The sequence below is a fragment of the Diabrotica undecimpunctata genome, chromosome 4 (genome assembly GCF_040954645.1).
Source record: "Diabrotica undecimpunctata isolate CICGRU chromosome 4, icDiaUnde3, whole genome shotgun sequence".
Classification (NCBI taxonomy): Eukaryota; Metazoa; Arthropoda; class Insecta; order Coleoptera; family Chrysomelidae; genus Diabrotica; species Diabrotica undecimpunctata.
Genome location: NC_092806.1, coordinates 159,647,464 through 159,671,514, shown reverse-complemented (window position 1 = coordinate 159,671,514; position 24,051 = coordinate 159,647,464). Strand labels below are relative to the sequence as shown.

General features: G+C 33.4%; 1 protein-coding gene across 1 annotated transcript in view; it reads right to left on the bottom strand.

Moving 5' to 3' along the window:
* The window catches only part of LOC140440347 (short/branched chain specific acyl-CoA dehydrogenase, mitochondrial), a 36,544-nt gene extending 13,434 nt beyond the window's left edge, over positions 1–23,110 (bottom strand). Inside the window, exons 1-4 of the mRNA XM_072530796.1 lie at positions 22,954–23,110; positions 21,986–22,136; positions 19,525–19,625; positions 17,994–18,200 (exon numbers count right to left, since the gene is read on the bottom strand). Of these exons, the coding sequence (XP_072386897.1) occupies positions 17,994–18,200; positions 19,525–19,625; positions 21,986–22,136; positions 22,954–22,974 (480 nt within the window). The 5' untranslated portion in view covers positions 22,975–23,110. The remainder of the gene's footprint in view (positions 1–17,993; positions 18,201–19,524; positions 19,626–21,985; positions 22,137–22,953) is intronic.
* Between the last annotated feature and the right edge of the window lie 941 nt (positions 23,111–24,051).

Here is a 24,051-nt window from a genome sequence, read left to right as displayed (position 1 = left end):
GTCTATTGACTTAAAGATATCTTCTAGGGCAGTTGTAAATCGTTTTATATGTTCAAAAATAATGATTTGGATAAGTTTATTAGTCAAATTGAAAACGATATATATGCGAAAAAAATCGTTTGATGACAAATAAAAAATAAATGAATAAAACAAAAAAAAATAAGTTTCGAAGTAGATTAAATCAATTTTAGTTTCCCACGCCTATGGATTCTTACAAATAAAAGAAGACAAATGTTGTTGGTAGATAGAAATATGTTATAGTTATTTCTTCATACGTTTATTTTTAAACTTGTGATAATTGTTATAAAACTAATATACTCGTTAATGATAATTGAGTTTTTATTGGAAGTTGCTGTAAATGATAATTATCTTACTATCTTCTAAAACCTAATTACTTAGTAACATTGGAAATCACTTTTGTTATCGCTAAAACGAGTGTTAATCAAATAGTTGGAACCTTGAGTATAGAGCGATTTGTGATAACTGGGAACTACAAATTCTGCTGAAACAGGTGGGAAATAATTCAAGATAAAAACAGTAATTGGAAAGGCAGTCATAATATATAGCGCTAAGAGAGGTCTTTTAGGCTCATAACTTTCTCTATTTTCTTCTGTTTTTGACCTTCACTCGCCGAAACAGAGTTATAGACAGTGAATGCTCTTCTTTTAGTCGTCGCAATCACAAAAGGAAAACAACCTGAGAAGAATTACAACTAGGAAACATTTTTTAATTTGTCAAAAAAAAAATAGATAAAAACGTCGAAACCTTTATAAACGGCGCATCTGGTTCATATTTAGTCAAGGTAATAAAATATCTCTATGCGTAGCGGGTCAATAAAAACACAACTCGCATTTTTAAACTTGTGGGATCTATTATAGATATTCCAAGGTAATGTGATCATGAAATTTGGTATAAATTATTATACACTCGCGATCATAAAATCCGGGTCATCTTGAAAATTTCAAGTTTCTTAAATATTTTTGCCTCTGGTGCAGTTATAACCTTTTTTTGGCTAATGTATTTTTTATTTGTCATCAATGTTTGTTTTGAAAGAAAAAAATGGTTTTTTTATTGTTTTTATTGAAAAAAACAGAAAACAAATCAAATTGTTGATAAAACAGACATACGAAAAATAAATGGAAAATACAGAACGTGGTAAAAAATCAGTGAAATTTCAATGACCAATATCGTGTATTGCCTCCCCTTGCTCTAATAACCTCTTGCAGACGACGGGGCATACTCTCAATTTTTCTCCGGATTACATGTTGTGGTATGTTATTCCACTCTCTCACTAACAGATCCTTAAGCTCCTGTGCGTTGTTAAGAGGAGGTGTAAGGGTTTGAATACGTTTTTTCAAATCGTCCCAGAGATGTTCGATGGGATTCAGGTCCGGAGACCTAGCTGGCCAGGGTACCCTCGTAATTCCAACTTCGTCCAAGTATTACATACTGATCCTGGCAACGTGCAGTCGCACGTTGTCCTGCATAAAAACGGCGTTTTCTCCAAGCCCTGCCATGTTGGGCATAACATGTTCTTCCGGAATCTCCGTAATGTACCGTCGTGCAGTTAGGGACCCATTTTCGATGAAGGGTAATTTTGTGTGGAAGTCGGAAGATATACCTCCCCAAGCCATGACCGAGCCTCCACCAAATGGGATTCTTGGAGCAATGCAAGCTTGTGAAAATCGTTCACCGGTTCTCCTTCAAACTCTTACACGTCCATCGGATCCAGTTAGGCAGAAACTGGATTCATCTGAGAATAACACTTTGCTACAATCGTTAATTCCCCAATGCGCGTATTGTCGAGCAAAAGCTAGTCGTGCAACTCGAGGCACCCGGCGAAGTGGCGGTCCTCTAGCCATTACCCGAGAAGATAGTCAAGAAGAACGAAGTCTTCTTCTGACTGTTGCAACACTAAAATTGCGATTTCGTACTTCCTCTAGACGATTTTGATGCATAACCGCAGTTGAGGTCCGGTTTCGTAAAGCCTGAAACACAAGGAAACGGTCATCTAGTGCCTTGGTCGTTCTTCTTCGTCCAGAGCCAGGTCGCCTGGTTAGCAAACTTGCCTCCTGAAAGCGTTGAAGCACTCGTTGAACCGTAGAAAGGCTTATGCCTTTCTTTAAGAACAGTTCTTGCGACTTGCCGTTGAGTGTGACCGTCTTCCACAAGTGCAACAATTTGTGCCGTTTCAACAACAGTCAAAGGCATTTTTGTCAAAAAATAAACACTAATAATGGCACTAATAAACACTAATGGTGGCAATAATAAACGTTTGTCCGTTGCATTTGAACAGAAAGTCGAAGTACAAACGAGACATTTAAAACAAGCGGAGTTACAGGTAGCGTTCATTTTGGGAAGTGTGCACTTTACCGCGAAATCGGCACTATTGGAATTCTTTGTTACAAAGGAAACCGCAACAATTCTCAGAAACATGCATTAGTTTGTATTTGTGTTATTATTATTTACGATAAAGCTCGTTAAAAATGAAATATCGGTGATTTTCAAGGTGACCCGGATTTTATGATCGCGAGTGTATATAACACGAAGCCAGCCAACGGAGATAAAGTGTATCATGACGGCAATATTATGACAAGGATGGAAAAATTACATTTCTCTTTTTATCATTATGTTGTGGTTTGTGGTTTTTCAGATTTTTCCGTAAGATGTGCCATCTTCAAAAACTCGAAAAACTTAACTTTTACTTTAGACTATAAAATAGATCAAGTTTTTTTATAGGTTATATATAATTTGAAGTAACTGTCTCCTTAAGTGACATTCAAGAATCTCCCAAAAACCATGTTTTTTCAAGGTTGTTAACGGTTTTGTCGAGTTTTTGCGGAGTTAATAATAAGACTCAGCGCAATGATAGCCCGCCACCCCTTCCCTATCCCCCAAAAACGTCATTTTCTCCTTTTTATTATTTTTTTCGGTGGTTTGCAATCAATTTAAAAATTTCAAAAAATTCGCACACATAATTGAGGTTTTTACAATGTTTAAAAGAGCCAATCAGGAGACTTTCTTTCATTCACGTGACGTAAATATCGTAAACAAGAAACATGGACGATTCACTTTAATCATTGCTTGGTTATTTCAATTTTTTAGCATTATTAGCACATTAATCGAAATATGAACTTTTAAGTTAATACAAAAAAAATGGATATTTCACCCGTGCCAGTAATACCAACAAAATGCTGAAAACGAATTAGGCAACCTGGAAAATGGAAATGTAATGTTACGAAACGGCTCAAGTAAGTGTACTATTCGTAAGAGTTTGGCTTAAACCATTATTTGAATTTAAAATCTCTTGTTATTGACCCACCAATTTTTCAGGAGATCTAAAACAGTTTTCTTTCTATTTCAGATACATCGGAAAAGTACCAAAACAACCGCAGTACCAGCACAAATCAAGAGCTTTTGAGTGCAGAAAATTAAAACTAAGTGAACTTGCAGAAGTCAATAAACGATTCTACTCCAATTCAACAAAGAATTGGACCAGACGCATTTATATTAAATAGTATTGAAATACAGGATGTAAAAAGACGACGTAAGCAGCAAGAATTGCAAGAAGGGAGGTCCAGGAGACCAGAGAAAACAACGAAGTGCAAATATCTTACTAATTGAAGTGATAACAATAAAAGACATTTCTGAATATATTTCGTATTACACAACACATTATAAAGAGTTGGAACAATCATTGAAAATTATAAAAAGGAAATAATGTAGGTACCTATTGAAAGAAGGGGTGAAGACACAAAGACAACAAAATTTTTAACTAAGAAGCAAAGTGTTATGGCTTTTATAATGAAGCTAAAATGTATTGAGTCACATTATTGCCGTGGCAAATCCGAATGGAGATATTTGTCTGAAAACTTAAACATTACTAAGTCTACCGTTTTTACTCGAGTGATCCGCCAAATGAACCTGTCAAGAGAGGTTTTTTCCGGGAGGTGTTAAACAAAAATTTTAATTTAGGCTTTCGTACACCACGTACAGATGTGTTCCACATGTTTATCACTAGAGAAAAAAATTTAACGATCTGAAGGAGGTGAGAAGGCTAATTTGATATGTCAAGAAAGAATCCACAAGCTACGAGCCAAGGCATTCTATAATTTACTGAAGGAAGAAAATACCAACGTAATCACTTTCTCCTTCGACCTTCACAAAAACCTGTCCTTACCTAAAGTCCAGACCAGCAGGCATATTATTACAGCAAGCAGCTTTATTTACATAATGTCACTGTCGTTCAGGGATACTCAAAAGCTACTCAGCTAAGTAGATACTTCAGCTATTACCGGACCGAGGACCAATACGGGAAATCTTCCAATCATGTAGCCTCTGCAAACTGACACCGTTTATGCCAAACAGATATGTCAAAGGTAACTACTGTGAGACTTGTGTGTGACTGATGTGGCGGTCAAAATAAGAACAAAATTGTGCTTACTATGTGCTTGGCATGGTTATGCAAGCGAGCTCCAGTAAATATAAAGGCAATGGAGCTATTATTCCCTGTTAGAGGGCACCTATTTATCCCTCCCGATAGGATATTTGGGCTGATTAAAAAAGAAATAAAAAAATGAAGTTGTAGCAAATCCTACAGAATATTACAATGAAATAAAAGATTTTACCACTGTTTAATTTAACTTATACTTTAATACTTTAATTATACTTTAACCTTTAATTAAATTTTAAATAATACCTTTAAATATCCTTAATAATTATCCATAATAATTACTGTTTAATTAGCTGACCAAGATTTTAAGTTTTTCGACTGGAAGAGGCTGATAGCTTCATTAAAGCTATACTGTAGTGGTATTTTAAACTTACCGAATGTAAACGACTATCTGAAGCGATCCATCAAAAAACCTTGACATTTTGGTGAAGGGTGATCCAAATTTCAACGTTTCAACTGGAGTGTTTCAAAGCGTAACTAAGATTAAAGAAAAGTTATCTCGTATCAATCCTACCGTACTTAAAGCCAACAAGATACAAAATGTCAGTCGGGAGAAGTTAATTAACCCTTAAGTACCATGGCGGGGTCAAAATTGACCCCCCGCGTTTTTAATGCCAAGTTTCGCTACCGAAACATAGATTGAGCATTGCGCGCTTTCTGCTAATCTTCGACCGGTAGGTGATTTATCGATCTACGAAAATTCAGTTAGTTTATCTGTTACTACTGCAGAGTTAGGCACGCATAGGGTCAATTTTGACCCGCTTATGGTATAAGTGTTTCTAGTGCAATTAACGAGTAATTTGAAATGGCGGGGTGTAGTCGCAATAAACGTCCTCTGACACAGAAAGAACTTGAAGAGGAGGGACAAAAAATTATGGACAATGGACTAGATAGTGACAGTGAGTTTTTAGACCAGGCTAGTGAACACAGTGATCACGAAACAGACAGTGAAGAGGAATGGGACGATGATGACGAAAAAAATTGGCAAATTAATAAGTCCGAAACTGGTAGTGAATATTCGGGTGAAGAAAGTGATATAGCTGACTCAAGGGATGTGTTTTATGGCAAAAATAGGTACAAGTGGTCTAAAACTTCTCCCACCTTTTCTCGTACACGTAAGCATAATTTAATTAGTCATTTACCTGGTGTTATTGGAAAAGCTCGAGCTAGTATGCCAGAGAAACCAGTTGATGCTTGGGAATGTATTATTAGCCACGATATATTGCAAGAAATTCTTGAGAAAACCAATGAACGAATAACTAATATGGCTTCTAAATATAATTTACACAATTTATCGTGTCAATATACCAATCATCTTGACATAATTGAATTAAAGGCTTTCTTGGGCTTATTATATTTAGCTGGGGTATTTAAATCCAATAATGAAGATTTAAGGTCTTTATTTGCTACGAATGGTACTCGCCGTGATATATTTCGAGCAACCATGTCACTAAACCGATTTTATTTTTTGCTTGGAAGCCTTTGTTTTGACGACCCAGCTACTAGACAAGAACGTATTGCGCACGGAGATAAACTGGCAGCTATATCCAATATTTTTAATATGTTTATAATTAATTGCCAGTCCAATTATAGCTGTGGTGAATATCTCACAATAGATGAAATGCTTATTGCATTTAGAGAAAGGTGCCAATTCAGGATGTATCTCAAAAATAAGCCAGACAAATACGGTCTGAAAATGCAGTGTTTAGTAGATTCTAAGACACATTATTTGCTAAATGGTTTTATATATACTGGAAAAGATACACGCAGAGCAAATCCAAAAAAGTTATCCATCCCCACTCTAGATGTTTTGACACTTATTCCACCAATTTCTGATACAAATAGAAACATAACAGCAGATAATTGGTTTTCGTTAATAAGAAATGTGCATGCTATAAAACTGGCAGAAGAACTCGTAGATGGCCTCAAGTAATATGGTTTCGCATTTTGGACATTGGAGGATTAAATGCTAACGTAATTTTTAATGGAGTTCAGCAAAATCAAATAATGGAAAGAAGATTGTTTCTAACCACTTTAGGTCAAGAACTTATTAAGGCCCATTTAACTCGTAGAGCTCAGCAAACTTGTTTACCGAGAGAAATTCGTAGTGCCATTTTTAAAGTTTCCGGACTTCAGGAACCAATGCCTTCCGCAAATCCAGAGCCACAACGACAAAAACCAAATTCGTTTATTTTTATATAAATGTAAAAGTAGCTGTAAACAAAATAATTTAAAATAAAACAAGTTAAAAAAAGAATATTTTTTGATACAAAAAACAATGGGGTGTCAAATTTGACCCTGCCATGGTACAAATGTTACTATTTTTGGCCATGGTAGTTAAGGGTTAAAGACGTCAAGAATTTGCTTGAAATTCATTTTGGAGACACTTGGCTCCAAAATCCAATACTACAAAGAACCTTTACAGAACATGGATCTACCAAGCGTACCTAACCACGAACTCATTCTGTGGTCCACAAAGTAAAGAAAATATAGCACTGTGTAATTTCATTAAAATAAAATGAATTTTGACAAGAGTGACTTTTGATTTAACTAGACCCATTTCAAAGGATTTGGATGTAGCGAAATTTGTATCAAAGTAAACAAAGTTACAGTATTAGTATCACAATCGCCAATGTTTATTTTTTTTTTGAATTTTCTCAGTAGATACTTGACAGACTATAAAAAATGTGTGTGAATCAAAATTCTCATTACATATTTACAATAAATTATAATAATTAGGCAAATCGTAACCGAAATAAAGCTACCACAGAATTTCGCGGTTTCTGTAAACTTGGTCAAGGTGGAAAATGGCGACTTTGATAAAGGCGACTCAAGTTATTATTACACGTCTACGACTTGAACACTCACGGCTCTTCTCAAATGGCGAACCTTCAAAATGCGAAACTTATAATGCAACAGAAAATATAGGTATAGTACTTCCTGCTCGACTGTTACAAATATGTAATTCAAAGACATTCTTACACTTTTCCACATAATAGGAAAGCATTATTTGATAAAAATTTTGTTCCGAACAATTTATTAGGTTACTAAAAATATGTCACTAATAACCTTCGGATGGATGAGACTTTGTTCTTTAAATAATAAAAAAATATATCAACGTATCCTACGCATACGCACAGTAAATAAGATTTTTTTTCCGTTCAGAACTTTCGTAAATTTTAAAATTTGTGCTTGACTTCTGGGTGGCACTTTCCGTCTGTGGACGTGGACTATAATTTCAGTAATTTTTTAGATAGGCTTATCTGTATTTTCAATAAGCCATTTGGCATTTTCTTTGATTACAATTAAGTCAAAACATCACAAACCCTGGACTACCAAAGGTATCCGCATATCAGCCAAGAATATGTGTTCACTACTGTACATAAAAAAAATTTACTACCAACGTCTTTGTCATTGAATATATCAGCAAGTGCAGCTATCTAAAACTTATTAAAACAGCTAAAAAAATGTACTATCAAAATCGTCTGGGAAGTTCTAAAAATGTTGCAAAAGAAACTTGGTCCATAATAAACGATCTTCGAAATAAAGCTAACACATCTCAAACATTTTCTCTTCAAAACCCTGAAAATCTTATTTAATACTTCGTTATTTATCTATACAAGGATTTTTACAGCCTTCCTTCTTTCAGCCAACGTCTCCAGTCCTTTCTGTTCTGCCATTCTCCATCTCTAAGGTCTCGTCTTTCCATGGCCTCGTCCACTTCATCCCTCCATGATCTTCGGGGTCTACCTCTTTTCCTCCTTCTTATTGGACTCCAATCCGAAATCTTTGCTATCCACCTTGTATGATCTGTTCTTCTCACATACCCATACCAAATTAAACGTTTTTCTTCGATGTAGCTGAGTATGTCTTGTTCTATTGCCATTCTTCGTTTTATCTCCTCATTTCTGATGCGATCCATTTTTGTCACTCTGCAGCTTCTTCTCATGAACTCCATTTCAGTTGCTGTGATTTTGGACCTGTTTCGTTTATTTATTACCCAATATATCAACCAATCCATAGGTCATTATACTGCGTACCAAGGTGTTATAAATTCTCTTCTTTGTATTTCTGGTAATCTGTCTATCCCACAGTACCCCGTTCATTTGTTTAATACATGTTCTTGTCTGTGCTAATCTGCTGGTTATCTCTTGCTCGGTGGTTCCATTTTTTGAGAGTATGAATCCTAAATATTTGAATTTGTTAGTGCCGTTAATTTCCCTATTATCGTCCATTTCCAAGTTTCTCACTGGTTCTTGCTCTGTTGTTAAATATTCGGTCTTTTCTAGATTTATTTCCAGTCCATTTTTTGTGTATTCCTTTTCTAATTTTCGGAGCATATAGCACAGATCTTCTTCATCTTGAGCCGTTACCACTTGGTCATCTGCAAAGCTTAATGTGTACAAGAAGTTGTCCCGGATTGGTATTCCCATCCCTTCACATTTCGTTTTCCATGGTTTTAATATTTGTTCGAGGAATATCTTGAACAGTGTCGGAGATGTAGAGCATCCCTGCAATAAGCCTTTTGTGGTCTTAAATTCGTTGGAGTATTTATTTCCGGTTTTAACTCTTACCTTGTTGTTGTTGTAAAGGTTTTTTACGGCTTCTATTAACCTCTGAGTTATTCCGATTTCCTTCATCGTGTTCCATAGTTGTTTTCTGGGAACCGTGTCATATGCCTTTTTTAAATCTATGAATGCCATGTGTACTGGTCTATTTTTTGCCATTTTTTTTTTCAATTAATTGTTGGAGTGTATAAATGTGGTCTATGCAAGATCTTCCTGCCGTGAACCCCGCCTGATCTTCTCCGATTTTATTTGAGATAGATTTTTCCAGTTTTTCTTTCAGTATTTTTCCATATAACCTGCCCATACATGCTATCACACTGATGCCTCTGTAGTTCCCGCATTTCTTCTTATCTCCTTTTTTATGTATCTTGGTTGTATATGCTTTGGACCATTCTTCTGGTATTTCGTTCAGGTTTATAGCGTTACTGAACATTTTGTGTATAATTCTGTGTAGTTTTTGTGTTCCGTACTTAATTTGTTCATTAACGATTGCTCCTGGTCCCCCTGATTTTTTGTTCTTTAAAGTCTTTATGGCATTCTTTACTTCGATTAATGTTATTTCAATCTGTTCTTCATTCTGATTTTGTTGTTGTTCCTGTTCTGTGTCTGTCTCTATGAAATCTGGGCGGTTTTCTGTGAGTAGTTCTTTATAGTAGTCTTCCCACTCTTTTTCTGATATGTATTGTATTTGGACCTTTTCGTTGTTATTCTTCCTTAAAGATTTCAGTATTTTCCAGGATTCCGAATTCCTTGTTCCTCCTATGTATTGTTCAATTTGTGCACATATTTCTTCCCATTCTTCATTCTTTTCTTTTGCCCCTCTTCGTTTTACTTCTCTGTTTTTCTCTTTGTACTTCTGTGTGTCTTCTGGGGATTGGGTGCTTATACTTTTCATATATAGAATTTTCTTCTACTCAATACATTTTTTGGTTTCTTTGTTTATTTTTACCCAAAGCTTCTAATGCCGCCTTTTTTATGCTGTGTTTGACGTGCTAGTACATTTCTTTGAGGTTTCTAAAACCGAAATCCTGTAACTTCTGGTCCAGTCTTCTCTGGTATAGGTCCCTTATAGATTCCTCTTGAAGTAAATTTATGTTGAACTTCATTTCTTCTTCTTTTTGTTCATTTTCTACTTGGTCTTCTTCGTGTTCTTTCTTCCTTCTAGTTTGGGTGTTAAACGTGTAGGGAAACCTCATTTGTGAAATTATTAATCGGTGGTCAGTGCCACATTCGGCTCCTCTCTTTACTCGTGTATCTCTAATTTTCATAGTACTACTTTTGCTGACAATTATGTAATCGATAATAGATCTGATGTTTCTCGTTGTTTGTACATACGTATATTTATGTATGTCCTTATGTCTGAAAAAGCCGTTAGTAATTTTCAGATTGTTCAGTTCGCACAGGTTAATTAGTCTTTCTCCATTATCGGTTGTCACATCTTCTCCAAAACGGCCTATCGTGCTATTATTTTGTCGTTTCCCTGTTCTTCCATTTAGGTCCCCTGCTATTATTATTTCTTGTGTTGGTCTCACTTTTCCGATCTCTTCTTGTAAGGTATCCATGAACTGATCCTTTCCTGCTACCAGACTGTTATCCGTAGGGCCGTATACTCCCAGTATCACGATTTGCCTGCCATAGATTTCCATGATGAGTTTTACTATTCGCTCATTTATGGGTTCCCATGTTTTTATTGTTTTTACCCATTTTTTCTTGACTAGTATCCCCACTCCGGCAGCTACTCTTTCTTCCTTCTTTTTCCCGCTCCAACAGTAGAAGGCAGGAAATGATTCATTTTTCCTGATAGGACTATCCAAGGAGAACCTGACGTTGTAAAATTCATTAAGGCCTCAGATGGACAGGTCATGTAATCAGACGAGAGGAAGATGCCATAGTCAGAAAAGTTTTTGACTGAAGAGGGCCGATCGGACAACGAAGAAGAGGAAGACCGAGACTTAGGTACCAAGACAACCTAGAAAATGATTTGAAGTCTATCGGAATTAGAGCATGGAGAAGAGTTGCCAGAGACAGGGGCGAATGGAGGATTGTTCTGAAGAAGGCTTTGGCTCATAAAGAGCTGTAACGCCACTGATGATGATGATGATGATGAGGACTATCCAAGGAATTCCAAGGAGTTCCTACCCACTACCCACTACCCATTGAATACTTCGTTAATATGAGTAAAAATATAACATCAACTATTTTGCCACAACCGAATCCTATTTCCTATCTTCCCAATTCAAAAAAGGTCTGGGTTCCCTGGAGCAAATTAGGTTCCCCCGAATTTGCTCCATTTACATGTTTGGCCACTAATTTATCGATAGAACCTCGTATTATGTGATTAAAAGGAATGGTGTGATTCAAAACCACAAAAACATTTAACAAACGTTCTAAAAAATTTCCAAAGCTTTCGAACCCCTGGTTACCGAATTATATTATTTATGAATGTAAACATGAAGATAAGAGTCGTTACTAACTGATACATTTCATAAAATGTCAAGGTCACTATTGTTAATTCGAAATAAATAAATTGTTAAGAAATTTTTAACTTCCAGAAATAATTTAACAGATTCAAAGTTGGTTTATTTATAGTTAAGTAATTAATTAAAAGCTAACGTCAACGTTACGTTTGTTGCTATGATTTCGCCATGGTAAATTTATTTCACAAGATTTGCTTGTTATAAAAAGTATTTTTAATTGACTTTAGATAATATATTTGTTGATTTTATGCTCTTTTAATATATCTAAAGTAATATTAATATATCTAGAATGATTTTAATAACACTTTGTTGTTTACCGAACGCGGTCATTTGTTTTTGATTTTGTCGCTGAAATGATGTGCCATAATATGACATGACCCCCTTCCCATTTAAAATTTTAAAGTTAACCGTTACCCTTTTTAGGGTGTTGATACTTCAGAGCTAAAAATATACTCTGAAAGTCTCTTCTTTGAAAAGAAAATCGATCAGTCTTTCTTATTTTTCATATTATTTACAATTTACATCATTCATTTAATCAGCATGTTGAGCAACACCTTGTGCGTTCCGAAATATCCATGTGTATAGATTAACACCGGCAATTATGCATGTTAACAACATCATTTAAATAACAAGTTACTTCATCATCGGAGCGAATAATAAATTTTTAAACAAACAAACATTATCTTCAGTTTTGAAATTACCAATTTTTTTGAAAATTCACGTCATTGCTGGCATAATTCGGTGGTTTGTGAATTTTTATTTCTTTACAATCATTCGTTATTGCATTGTAGTATTTTATGTTTTAATTATTATATTTTATAAAGTGTAAAAATATTCTTATTTATATATATCCTTATTTGTTGTTTAGAAATTTGAAAAAATTTCAGTTTTTAATAAATATTAATATGATATTAATAATGATCCTGATTTTTTGACGGTCATTCTTACCGAAACTTATAACAAATTAATATTAAAGCATTTTCCACTAAAAAAAGTACGGTAAACTACAGAAAAAACACCCATGCAATAGATTAATAATGAATTAAGGTCTTACAGGTCTAATCTTTCTCTTACTAAACACATTGCAGATGCCACCAAGGATCTCGATTGGTTCAAAGTATATAAACAACAAAAATTTGAATATAATCTGTAATTACAAATTGCTTAAAAGTCAGCTTACTGTGATTTTGTTACTAATTCCAATAATAAACCTAGAGACTGATGGAAATAGTAAATTTCGAAATAAACAACACAAGATCCAGTTCGGTACACACTGATCTACCTCCGGACAAAATAAATCAATGTTTTACTACAATTGCATGGAATATAATTATATCTCATCCCTAGACTTCGGCAAATATGCATATTGCATATTTTGCATATTGTGCATATTTTATGCAAATATTTCATATTTTGGCATATTTGTATAAAAGTTTGCGTAAAGTGCATAAAAGTTCAGATTTTTATACTGTATTTGAAAATTTTTAAACATACCAATTTATTTCAATTCTTGTATAAAATTTTGTAGTCATTTTAATCAAGAAATGATCTAAGTACGTAATCTCTACAGGTACAAAACATTTACAATTTCAAAGAAGATCAATTTAAGTAGCCCTCAACATTCTTAGAAAGTCTCGGTCACTAAGGCATTCAGTTATTGGATAATCGCTAAGGGTTCGCTCATTTGCATTTTATGATCTAATCCCCAAATCTATCTACAATTTATTGTATCTTAACAGCAGGTAAACGGCTAATAGTTTTGTTCCTAATTTAGGGATTTTCCAAAATCTCCCAGTTTATTGAATTAGGTACCTAAACATTTCTAATTTGATGCTCAGATTTGTAAATCATTTTTGTTTTGATATTCAAAGCGTAAACACTCGTTGTGCGTAACAAAAAGGAAGATTGTGATTTTATAATGCCTAAAACAACCAGTGCTTCAACTTGGATTAAACCTTATAAAGAGCTGTCTATGGATATGGGAAAAATCTACTGTTCAGTCTGTGGCAAAATTGTAAGTATCTAATATTTTCTATTAAATATCTAATATTTCATACATACAGGGTGTTTCCAAATGACACTTACAACTTTTGACTGTAGATACTTCTCGAAAAATTGAACAAAACGATATAGTTAATGAGGGGTCAAACTTATTTACTTTTCGAGATACAGGGTGTTAAAATTTAAAAAAATTAAATTCTTTTAGTTAATAACAACAATAACTTTAAAACCAATAAACGTATTTACTTGAAATTTAGTACTCGTAGGTTGTTTTTAAATGAAAAATAGCTTCCTTTAGTGAGAAAAAATTGTCCATGGTACAATACAATGGTGTGTATTTAGAAAAATTTTTCACCTTTACTTTTTTTTATGAAGTCAGCTATTCTAAAACACAATTATTTTTATTGTAATTGAATTAGCAAAAAAAAACTTTTGTTGAATTTTAAAATAAGTTATATGATGTACTAATGGTTAGTAACAAAAACTAATTTGTGGATTAATACTGCATTTAAAACACTTAGCGAGTGTTTTTTTTTCCAAACCAGTTATTTGATTAACCAAAAACACCTTGTATATTTTTATATTTTAAAGGTTGGGTTAAAATAAAGGTTTTTATTTTTATTTATAGATAGCATGTGAGAAGAAATTTCAGATAGACCAACATGTGAGAACTGCTTCACACATTGCAAAAAAAGGAAAAATAGGAGGAAAACATCAAACTTCAATGGCTAAATGTTTCCAATCTACTTCAAAAAAATTAGATGAGCAAGAAACTTTTAATGAAGACTTGTGTCGCGCATTAGTGTCTGCAAACATACCGCTTTCAAAATTAGCAAATGTAAATTTTAGTTCGTTTCTAAAAAAATATTGCAAACTTAATGTTCCAAGTGATCGGTCTCTAAGAAGAAATAATGTGAACGGGCTATACTCGTCGGTGTTAATTAATATTAAGGAAGAAATTGCAGTTAATTATTTTTACATATCTGTAGACGAAACCACTGATTCCTCAGGAAAGTATATTGCTCATTTATTGATTGGTGTTCTTAAAGAAGATACCTTAGCAAAATCTCATCTTATTTCATGCCAGCAACTTGAGAAAACAAATGCTTTAACAATTTCGCGTTTTATACAAGAAACATTAGAAACTTTTTTTCTTCCGACAACTATTCCTTCTAATAAATTACTGCTTATTTTATCGGATGCTGCTCCTTATATGGTGAAAGCAGGACAAAATTTAAAAATATTTTTCCCAGATTTAATACATGTTACTTGTGTAGCGCATGGATTAAACAGAGTTGCAGAGGAAATACGAAAAAAGTTTCCTCTTGTAAATACGATGATATCCAGTGTCAAAGAAGTATTTCTTAAATCTCCTATAAGAATTCAACTTTATAAAGAAATGCTACCTAACATTCTTCTTCCACCACAACCTATTTTAACGCGATGGGGAACATGGTTAGAAGCAGCTAATTTTTATGCAGATCATTTTGTTAAAATAAAGAACATAATTGATACGTTAACAGATGAAAGTTCCCAATCTCTTTTGGATTCTAAACAAACTTTTCAGAGTAACTTGCTTCAACAAGAACTTTCATTTATAAAATCAAATTTTAGTTTTGTTCAAAATACAATTACTCAGTTAGAATCACCAAAACTGTCATTGTTCGAAAGTACAGCATTAATAAAAGAATTTGCGTCATGTTGTCGGAACGTTAGAGGTAATATTGGAAAAGATATTTTAAAAAAATTTGAAGCTACTATGGAAAAAATAAAGGTTACCATATTCTTTCTGAAGTAGTCAGTGTTCTAGCTGGAAATATTTCGGAAACAATTAATTTAGAACCAAATGTTTTGGTTAGTTTGAAAAATGCTCCCGTTACATCAGTTGATGTTGAACGAAGTTTTTCCATATATAAATATATGTACTCAGACAGAAGCCACAAGTTTTTGTTAGAAAATTTTGAACACCAGTTGGTCATTTATTGTTACCATAATTCTAAATAAGTTTATTCATACTTAAAAATGATATAGTTACTTAAAATAAATGTAAATCTTAATGAATAGTAGGAAATATTTAGTTATGTACACTTTTTTTTTTTAAATAAAATTGTTACTATTTTACGATTTTTTTATTTATTTGTATGCATATTTTGTAAAATATTTGCATATTTTCGGGTAAACACGTGCATATTTATGCGCATATTTTCTACATTTTTATTGGCATATTTGCCGAAGTCTACTCATCCCACTATTAATGTCGATGTCCTCTTCAATTATAGAAATTATACTTCTCCGAACAATTCCTTTTTTTTTTTCGTCCTGTTGTGGAAGAAGAGGTCTCTCAAATAATTAAGTCTCTTAGTAATTCTAATTGTAGGGACGTTCACGAAATTAATAACAACATTTTAAAAGAAAGTTAATTCTAGAAGTACTAAAATACTCAAAAGTACACTACCTATCTACAAAAAATATGACTCCTCAAAAACTGACAATTAAAGACCCATAAGCACTGTTTCTACTTTTGGAAAAGTGATTGAAAAGGTTATCAAACAACAATTTTATTTTTATTTTGAGCCAAATAATTACTTTAGCAAATCACAATATGGAGTCAGAAGTGCTCGTACTACTACGAACGCGGTATTTAATTTTGTGAGCGAGGTGATTAAGGGGCTTGAACGCGGCAATCGCATAGCAATTTCTCTTTGCGACTTGTCGAAAGCTTTTGACTGTCTTTCACACGATATTTTACTCCACAAAGTAAATTACTATGGAATCAGAGGTATCTCAGAGAATTTCCATAATGATCCAGATAAGAAAGAGACTGTTAAACCATTGAGAATAACCATAGATAATCCACTGAACTGGTCGGCTCATACCTCACAACTAAAGAAAAAGCTATCAAGTTCATTATTTGTTATTCGCCAACTAGCAAGGCTTGTCAACTTTGAAATATTAAAAATGACATTTTTTTTGCTTATTGGCTTTGGCTTGGAACCTTTAGCCACGTAATTACATATGAATATTAGTATTCAGTCATACAGGATTGTACAAGGAGGACACTTTTCACGCTCAGGGATTCATCAGAGCGGCTTTATTTTAACAAACAAGACATAAATCCTGGTTAGGTAGGTGGGCAACATTTATGGTAAACATACAAAGGAAATGTTCATGCATACGATAAAAAATAACACATTTTTCTTTATTCCACTCTCACGTAAACTATGGTTTAATCATGTAGGGCAATGCAACAAATTCACTTCAAATTTTTAGAATACAAAAGAAAGCCATCAGGATTTTAGCAGGGGTTAGTTATCTAGAACACTGTCGACCTTTCTTTATGAAATTTAAAATTATGCCGCTCCTACTCTGTTCATATTTCAAGTTCTAACTGAAATTCATAGAAAACGTGACCATTTAATAAAGCAGTCTGGTGCCCACGTTCAAAATACGCGAAACTGTCACTACCTACGAAAAAATCGCTGTAGATTACGTATTTCATATAAAAATTGCCTTAATTATACCTATTACAATATTTTACCAAAAAGTATTAAACGTTAAGCTGTAATATTTTCGAAAAAGTTATAAAAAAATATCTTTTGGAATATTGTTTTTACTGCTCAGAAGAATATGTGACTCATTGCAGAACATCCACTGAAGTGCTTAACTTTGTTATAAATATTTTTTTGTTTAATATGTGTTCTTATTTGTGATATATTTAAGTTACGTTTTATATTCCTTTTTGATATACTATTTATTTTTTTTTTGACTTGCTACAAACAATATTTGTATTTTTTATATAGTTAAATAAATAAAGTCTAACTCTAGACTCTCAACACAACTGTCGTTTTTTAGGACGGTTCAGTGTCAACAAACAGGGTACTTTTTTTGCCTATTTCCCTGGCCTATTCGCTCCGTGCGTGACTGACGCGACACCTACCGCCTTCATCTGACAGTTTTGGACCTACCAATTTTCAGGTTAAACATATGACATCTGAAAAATCTAGTACTGGCAAATCAAGTTTTTCACGTGAAAGAGCATATATTTAAAAACAGTAATAGTAAAAGTTATGATATAAAAGCTAAACTCATCAGGCACTCTTCAGTTAGCTTGAAGCCTTATAAAATATCATTTAAGGTAAATTATTTAAATTTTTCCTATTTCAATTGCATAAAAATGAAGTTATGTAATATTTACTTTTTCATATTAATAGCACGGATCCATCTTTTTCTTTTCTCTAATTTATATGTAATCTTTGGGAACCTTTAAAAACTACACTTACTATTTTTGCTATTATTAGCACAATTAAATACGCAATATGTATTTGCACACATTTTTGATAAAATTTATGCGTAAAAAGGTAGGGCCAATTTTGTCATATTTCGCCGCTACGCACGCTGGCATCGTTTCCAGTACCCCTACCATTGTCACGCACGGAGCGAATATGTATTCACAAGAATTCTGCAGTAAAACAATCTAAAGCCTAATGTACTCACCATATCTGTAGCTAGCCTTGGTAGATACTGTTCCTTTTGCTGTTTGTTACCTAATTTTATTATCACAGTGTTCACGAGGGTGTTGTGGATGTCTACAAGGGCAGCTACGGCCGGATCGACTTTTGAAATTTCTTCGACTGTGAGTATAGTGGTCATGAAATTGCATCCTGCACCGCCATAGTCCGAATCAATTTCTATACCCATAAGCTGCCAACAAAAAAATATATGTTAGAGGAGCACGCTAATTAATAACTTTTTTCGCGAGAAAGACAATCAAGTCATCAATAAATACACATGAGGGACAAGAGGAGCAAAACGTATAATAGATTATATAATTGTAAATAAGGGGAGAAGTAGTGGGAACAGATCAATTCTTAGTAGGTTGTAACCTTAGATACGCTGATGACACTGTTACCTTATGCGATAGTCTTAATCGTAAGATTTGCCAACATTAGGTTGACCTAATATGGAACCGAAAGAAGAAGAAGAAGAAGTAAGGTAAATTTAATATTCCCAAACCGTGGATGAAAAACAAACAAACACCAAATAAAGTTGAAACCTACATAGTGCATATACTCTAAGATCCCTCTATTAGATATTTATACTAGGACTATTTATACTACTAAAAAGGGCTAGGAAAACGGAAAAAGAATTATAAGAAATGAGCACTTGAAGTAAGAAACACCGTTTAAAAGAAATAACTAGCTCATTGAAACGAACTGCAAATACCAACAGATGAAAACAAAGAATTATACAGGATAAAACGGAATGGGTTTTCCAAGAAAAGATTATTTTATTAGCGTAGCAAGTTGTAGGTAGATATCTACCTGCTATTTAAGGGTCTAATTATTTTGTCAGTTTCCGGCAAACATTTGTTGTAAGTAAAAGTTGTATCGTGGTTAGTGTTTTTGAAGTGTTCGGTATATATTAGATTTAAATATGTCTACCATTCAAGAAAGTGCTTGGATAAAGTGTTTTCCCGAGTTAAAGCTAAGTAGAGACAAAGTATTTTGCAAGACCTGTTCCAAAATCGTAAGTTACATTTCATTTTTGCATGTGCATCTTATAATCGGCGACTTAAAAGAGGATGAACCAGGAAAACCTTATTTTTAATAGCTGCAAAATAACTGGAGACATATACTCTCTTTTGATACTGATGATGAGAAGCAGACAGAATAAGATGGAAAAGACTAGGGAGATTGAAAATTAAAGAAATGATCTGTTTTTCTATAGTAATACGTGTTGGCTAGCTCTAACACAAAAGCGATTTTACAACTGGAAAAGTTATGACAACACAAATCTGCGATCGCTATATCCAAAACTACTGAATTGTGTTTGTTTCCAAAACAGAAAAATTGCTCTTATTTTCTTTATTAAAGCACCATTACAACGTAATTATCGAAGAACTCACGTAGTAATAATAATTAAGTACAGTCAAATACGAATCTTATTAAAAATGTTATCACATAATCCTAATCTTATTAATTTGTGTATTTGAAATCAGATAAAACCAAAAAATATACATACTTACCCCATTTTCGAACAACATTTTCAATACGGACTCTTTCACTTTTCCTTCATTTTCCATTTCCCGGACGCAAGGGGCGATTTGATCCTGTGCCAGGCGGGCAACTGAAAAAAAAATAAACATGGTAACGGAATAGCCGTTCTGAAGATCCCTTTTAGGGTGAAATACGTATAAGCGGATATACAGACGTACTATACGTGAAATCAAATCTTAACTGTCTTTTTCCTTTTATTCCGGTATACTATTTATGAGTACTAGAAACCAATTCGCTAAGGATTTTTGCTTAGTTGAGGAGATATGTTGTGGAATGCAATTTTAGATTCCCCAAATCTCTAATAACATCTTTATCAACGTCTGTTTTGCCTTGCAATTTTTAGAAGGCAGAGATTAAAGCAGAAATCTGAATTTGGTTTCGAAAAATTAGTTTACGGATTTATTATCAGATGTCGCTATTTGCGTCCATACGAAACCATGTTAGAGTTGCTTCTCAAGACAGGAAAGATTTATTTTCACGTTCAGACCGTCTGTGAACAGCAGTTCTGAAGATCACTTTTAGGGTGAAATAAGTATAAGCGGATATACAGACGCACTATACGCGAAATCAAACTGTCTTTTTCCTTTTAAACATGGTAACCTTCCAACACAACCAAAAAATCAAATAATGATGGTAACAATAATGTAAAATGTTTACTAAAACGGGCGGTTTTAGTTTATTTCAACTATTTATTTACAATACGATATTCTCTTATCAACTAACTCCCGTAATAAGAGCGCCGTATATACGAAAATATAATGACGGTATTAGATTTTTGTTTCGATACAGGGCAGCGGCAAGCCGCTTATACGTATTTCGACCTCTTTAGGTCTCATCAGAGCAGTATATGCCACTGCTTTGAAAGTTGTAGAAAGCACAGTGGTAAAAATTTGAATTCGGTTTCGCCAGGTAGGAAATCGTATGATTTCTCTTGTTGATATACGAAAACATTATTTACTAGAATAATCTGGTCTATTTTCTCCTCTATAAATAAATCTCCTCTATTTTCACTTGTATGAACGCCGCTTCTCCGTACCTCGGTCGATACCTATATGGGGTATGTCGAAATTAGCTTGTTCGTTGCAAGAATATTACAATATTGCTATGGTTCTGGCACAGCAGTCAGGGAAACAGCCTTTTCTTGTTCTTTCCAATGATTGGCTATCGCAACAGCTTCAAATTATCTAAGGTATATGGACCAAGAAGACTTCCCATGAAATGGTGCCAATTTGAATTTGATATGATGTATTGTTTCGCCTCTCGGTAATTTTTCTTTCACTGCAGGATCTAAAATTACTGCATTAACTGCTGACCGCACTTTCGTATTGGTTATCGTGCTCTCGAATCGTTTGAGCTTTTCTTTAACGTTTTCTGTATCTTATCGACTATTCTAGAAATTTCTTCAAATTTATCATTTTTCTGTCTACATACTCCTTTTATTATTTGAGAAACATTTTCAAATTTCTTATTTATTTCCGTTAAAACTGCTTCTTCTGCTGATTGAAAATGGAATGTTTCTAGATTACCTCCATTCTTGTTGGGAAGATCCTTCAATCTTTCTTGAAGCATCTTCTTGGACCCGCTGCAGTCTTCATCTCGTTCTTCTAGTTGTTCACATAATTGTTTTACTGGCAGTTTTGCGAGCCGCATCTTTTTAAATGTTCTTTTTTTACAAAGATCACTAACGAACAATGCTTTTCAAAAGTAAAGTCTTTTCAAAATTAACTGTTTAATTCATTTTTAAATTAAGTTATTTTATCAGATTTATAGAAATTGATTTCATCTGCAGCAAAATGCAAAAATTGCATACGAAAGCTCCACTTTTCACCTTTAAAACACATTTTGATTTTTATCGATATTACATTCTGATCAAAAGATATTGAATTTTTACCGTCGAGTTGATAAAATTATCTAAAATTTATTTGTTGAGCGTTGTAACGTAGAAGATGTCGATTTTATAAGAAAGCCAGATGTGGTATTTGTGCTTCCAGATCCATTGCCAGCCGCCACTAAGCGACCTTTTTAAATTTGATATAAAATTTTCGGGACTCGATGTTCGATAAGGAAACTAAAATACTCATGTCTCACTGTGTACTGTATACTGTCTCACTGTGCCTCGCATGAGATACACAGTGAGTCAGTTTTCATGAAAAAAATAAACGCTTGTTCACAATTTGTGTTAGGTTTTTTTTCAGTTTTAATCTATTGCGTTGTTGTCGTAAATAGGCATCTAAACCGTAGTGAAGTAATTAAATTTAATTTCTGAAATTTCCGAGTTCAATTTGAAGAAATATGATTTTTGTCTCACTGTGGACCAACCTCCCCCATTAAGATATCTAGTACATGTATTAGAAATAAATGGGACTCCGAAAAAAAAGGCCACGGAGGAAGAACTATGCTAAACATTATACGGCTACGAAAAATATTTACCTGTGTCTTTCATGACCTGTTCATCTTCAGTCAAATGGGTTAGTGGTGCCCTGCCAAATTGCGCACTCACTTCCGCAGGCTGTGGTTCCTGTCTCCTTACTCCTGAAAGGCTCAAATTGCGCGCTCCTACCTTTTTCACAGTTTTAAACAACTGAAAAAGAATGATTTTATTAGAAAGTTTAAAAAGTATCAAAAGAAAAGCGTTAAATGAAGGTAATCAAATATTTTATCTAGAAAACATATATTTTCTGATACACCTCGTATAGAACTGGAAAAATTCGATATTTCAGGCTTTAAACCATGTAGAAATTTTTATGAAAAACCGTAAGTTTTTCGAAAATTAATAATCTAGTTTTTCATATGGTTCCAACTTAATGAAACATACTGTATAAGCGAAAGTTGTTTTCCTAATAACGAATAATTAATGGCAAATCTAAAGCAATAAAACGAACAAATACTCCAGCAAATACAAGATGAATTGAATTAAACAGACCTTGGAAATCAATTTCCATGGAAACTAAACCTTAGAATATGGAAAAAAAGAATATCAAAAGAGATATTGCAATAAAATAAACGACAAAAAAACAAATTTCAAACAAATTTTAAATTATTCTTATTGGCTGCAGTCACCGATTAAACTCTCAAGGTCTTTTAATAACAGCAAATGTCCACTGCATATTTCTTTTGCAAAAGAATCAATTTGTAATCTATATGAATATAAATAATTGCAAGAAACAACAGTTTAGACACATTGCACTATTCAAATTATAATTTAGTCTTATTACTTAAAAATAATGTATTGATACGATCATACATTCTTCAGAATTAAAATTCATCAATATGTTTTAACAAATATTTGAAATAAAATGATTTTTTTAATCAAAAACAAAATAAAACAAATTTCTTTCATATTCTTTCAAACTAAATTAAAAATCTTTGCTATATTATATGAAATCAAGGAATTTTACCTGTCTGGTGAGAGAATTCATATTTCTTGTGTTATTTAATAGAAGAGGGTTTTATTACACTATTCCACCGTGTCCGGCTGGTGTCACTAATTTCTTTTGTTATCTGAGTTTCTCGGTGGAAGTCGTGTGGCGTGTGAGTCTCAAAAATAATAGCAAACTGGTTTTATTCTTAAAAGTAACATAGGCGCGGTACAAAGTATTTTTAAGGGGTATAGCAATTTAATTTTTATATTTTATTGAAATGTACAACTGCTTCATATTTTTTAATCAATTCTTTTATTCTTTTCGGCTTCTACTCGAACACTTTTTTTAGATTCTGTGGCTGATTTTGTGGTGTTCGAAGAGAACTGATCTCACGACTGTGACTATGTAACAATAAACTATTCCATGGCCTCCTTCAATTATGACTTTTTCGTACAGTACTTATACACCCAATCATATGCTTAACCATCATTTTATATTTAACCTAATCTTCTACTTTACTGTCCTAAGTATTCCCAGTTCCAGTGGTTCACCTTAGTATCTAATACTATGGTTTGTTTTTTAACCAGGAGGAGTAATTCAAATTTACCGCGCCGGAATGCTTGTTTGTAATTGGTCCAACCGCAGGCAAGTTTACTCCACTAAATTATTTTGGAATTTGTATTATTCCACTCTTCATTTTTCAGCAAAGGGGCTGAATATAACTCGTATTCGTTAACATGTTCTGGTAATTTTATTTAATTATTAATTAATCTTTTAATTTAATCTTAATTAATTTACTTAATAATTGATTAATTAAGAACTGGAGTCATTGGAAAACCTAAACACATGGACACCAGTTAATTTACCCGATAACAAAAGGATTATAGATATAAGATGGGTTTTTAGAATTAAAGATGATGCAACACATAAAGCAAGGTTAGTTGCAAAGGGTTTTCAAGTACAGGAGAAGAATCCACTAAAATCAGGAAATGCTGGCTCATGTTCTGCAAAGAGATTGGAAAATTTATCAACTTGATGTGCCCACAGCTTTCTTAAACGGAAAACTTGATTCAGAAATATATATATTTATCCTCCACAAGGACTAATAAAAGACAGAGGAAAGGTTTTAAAATT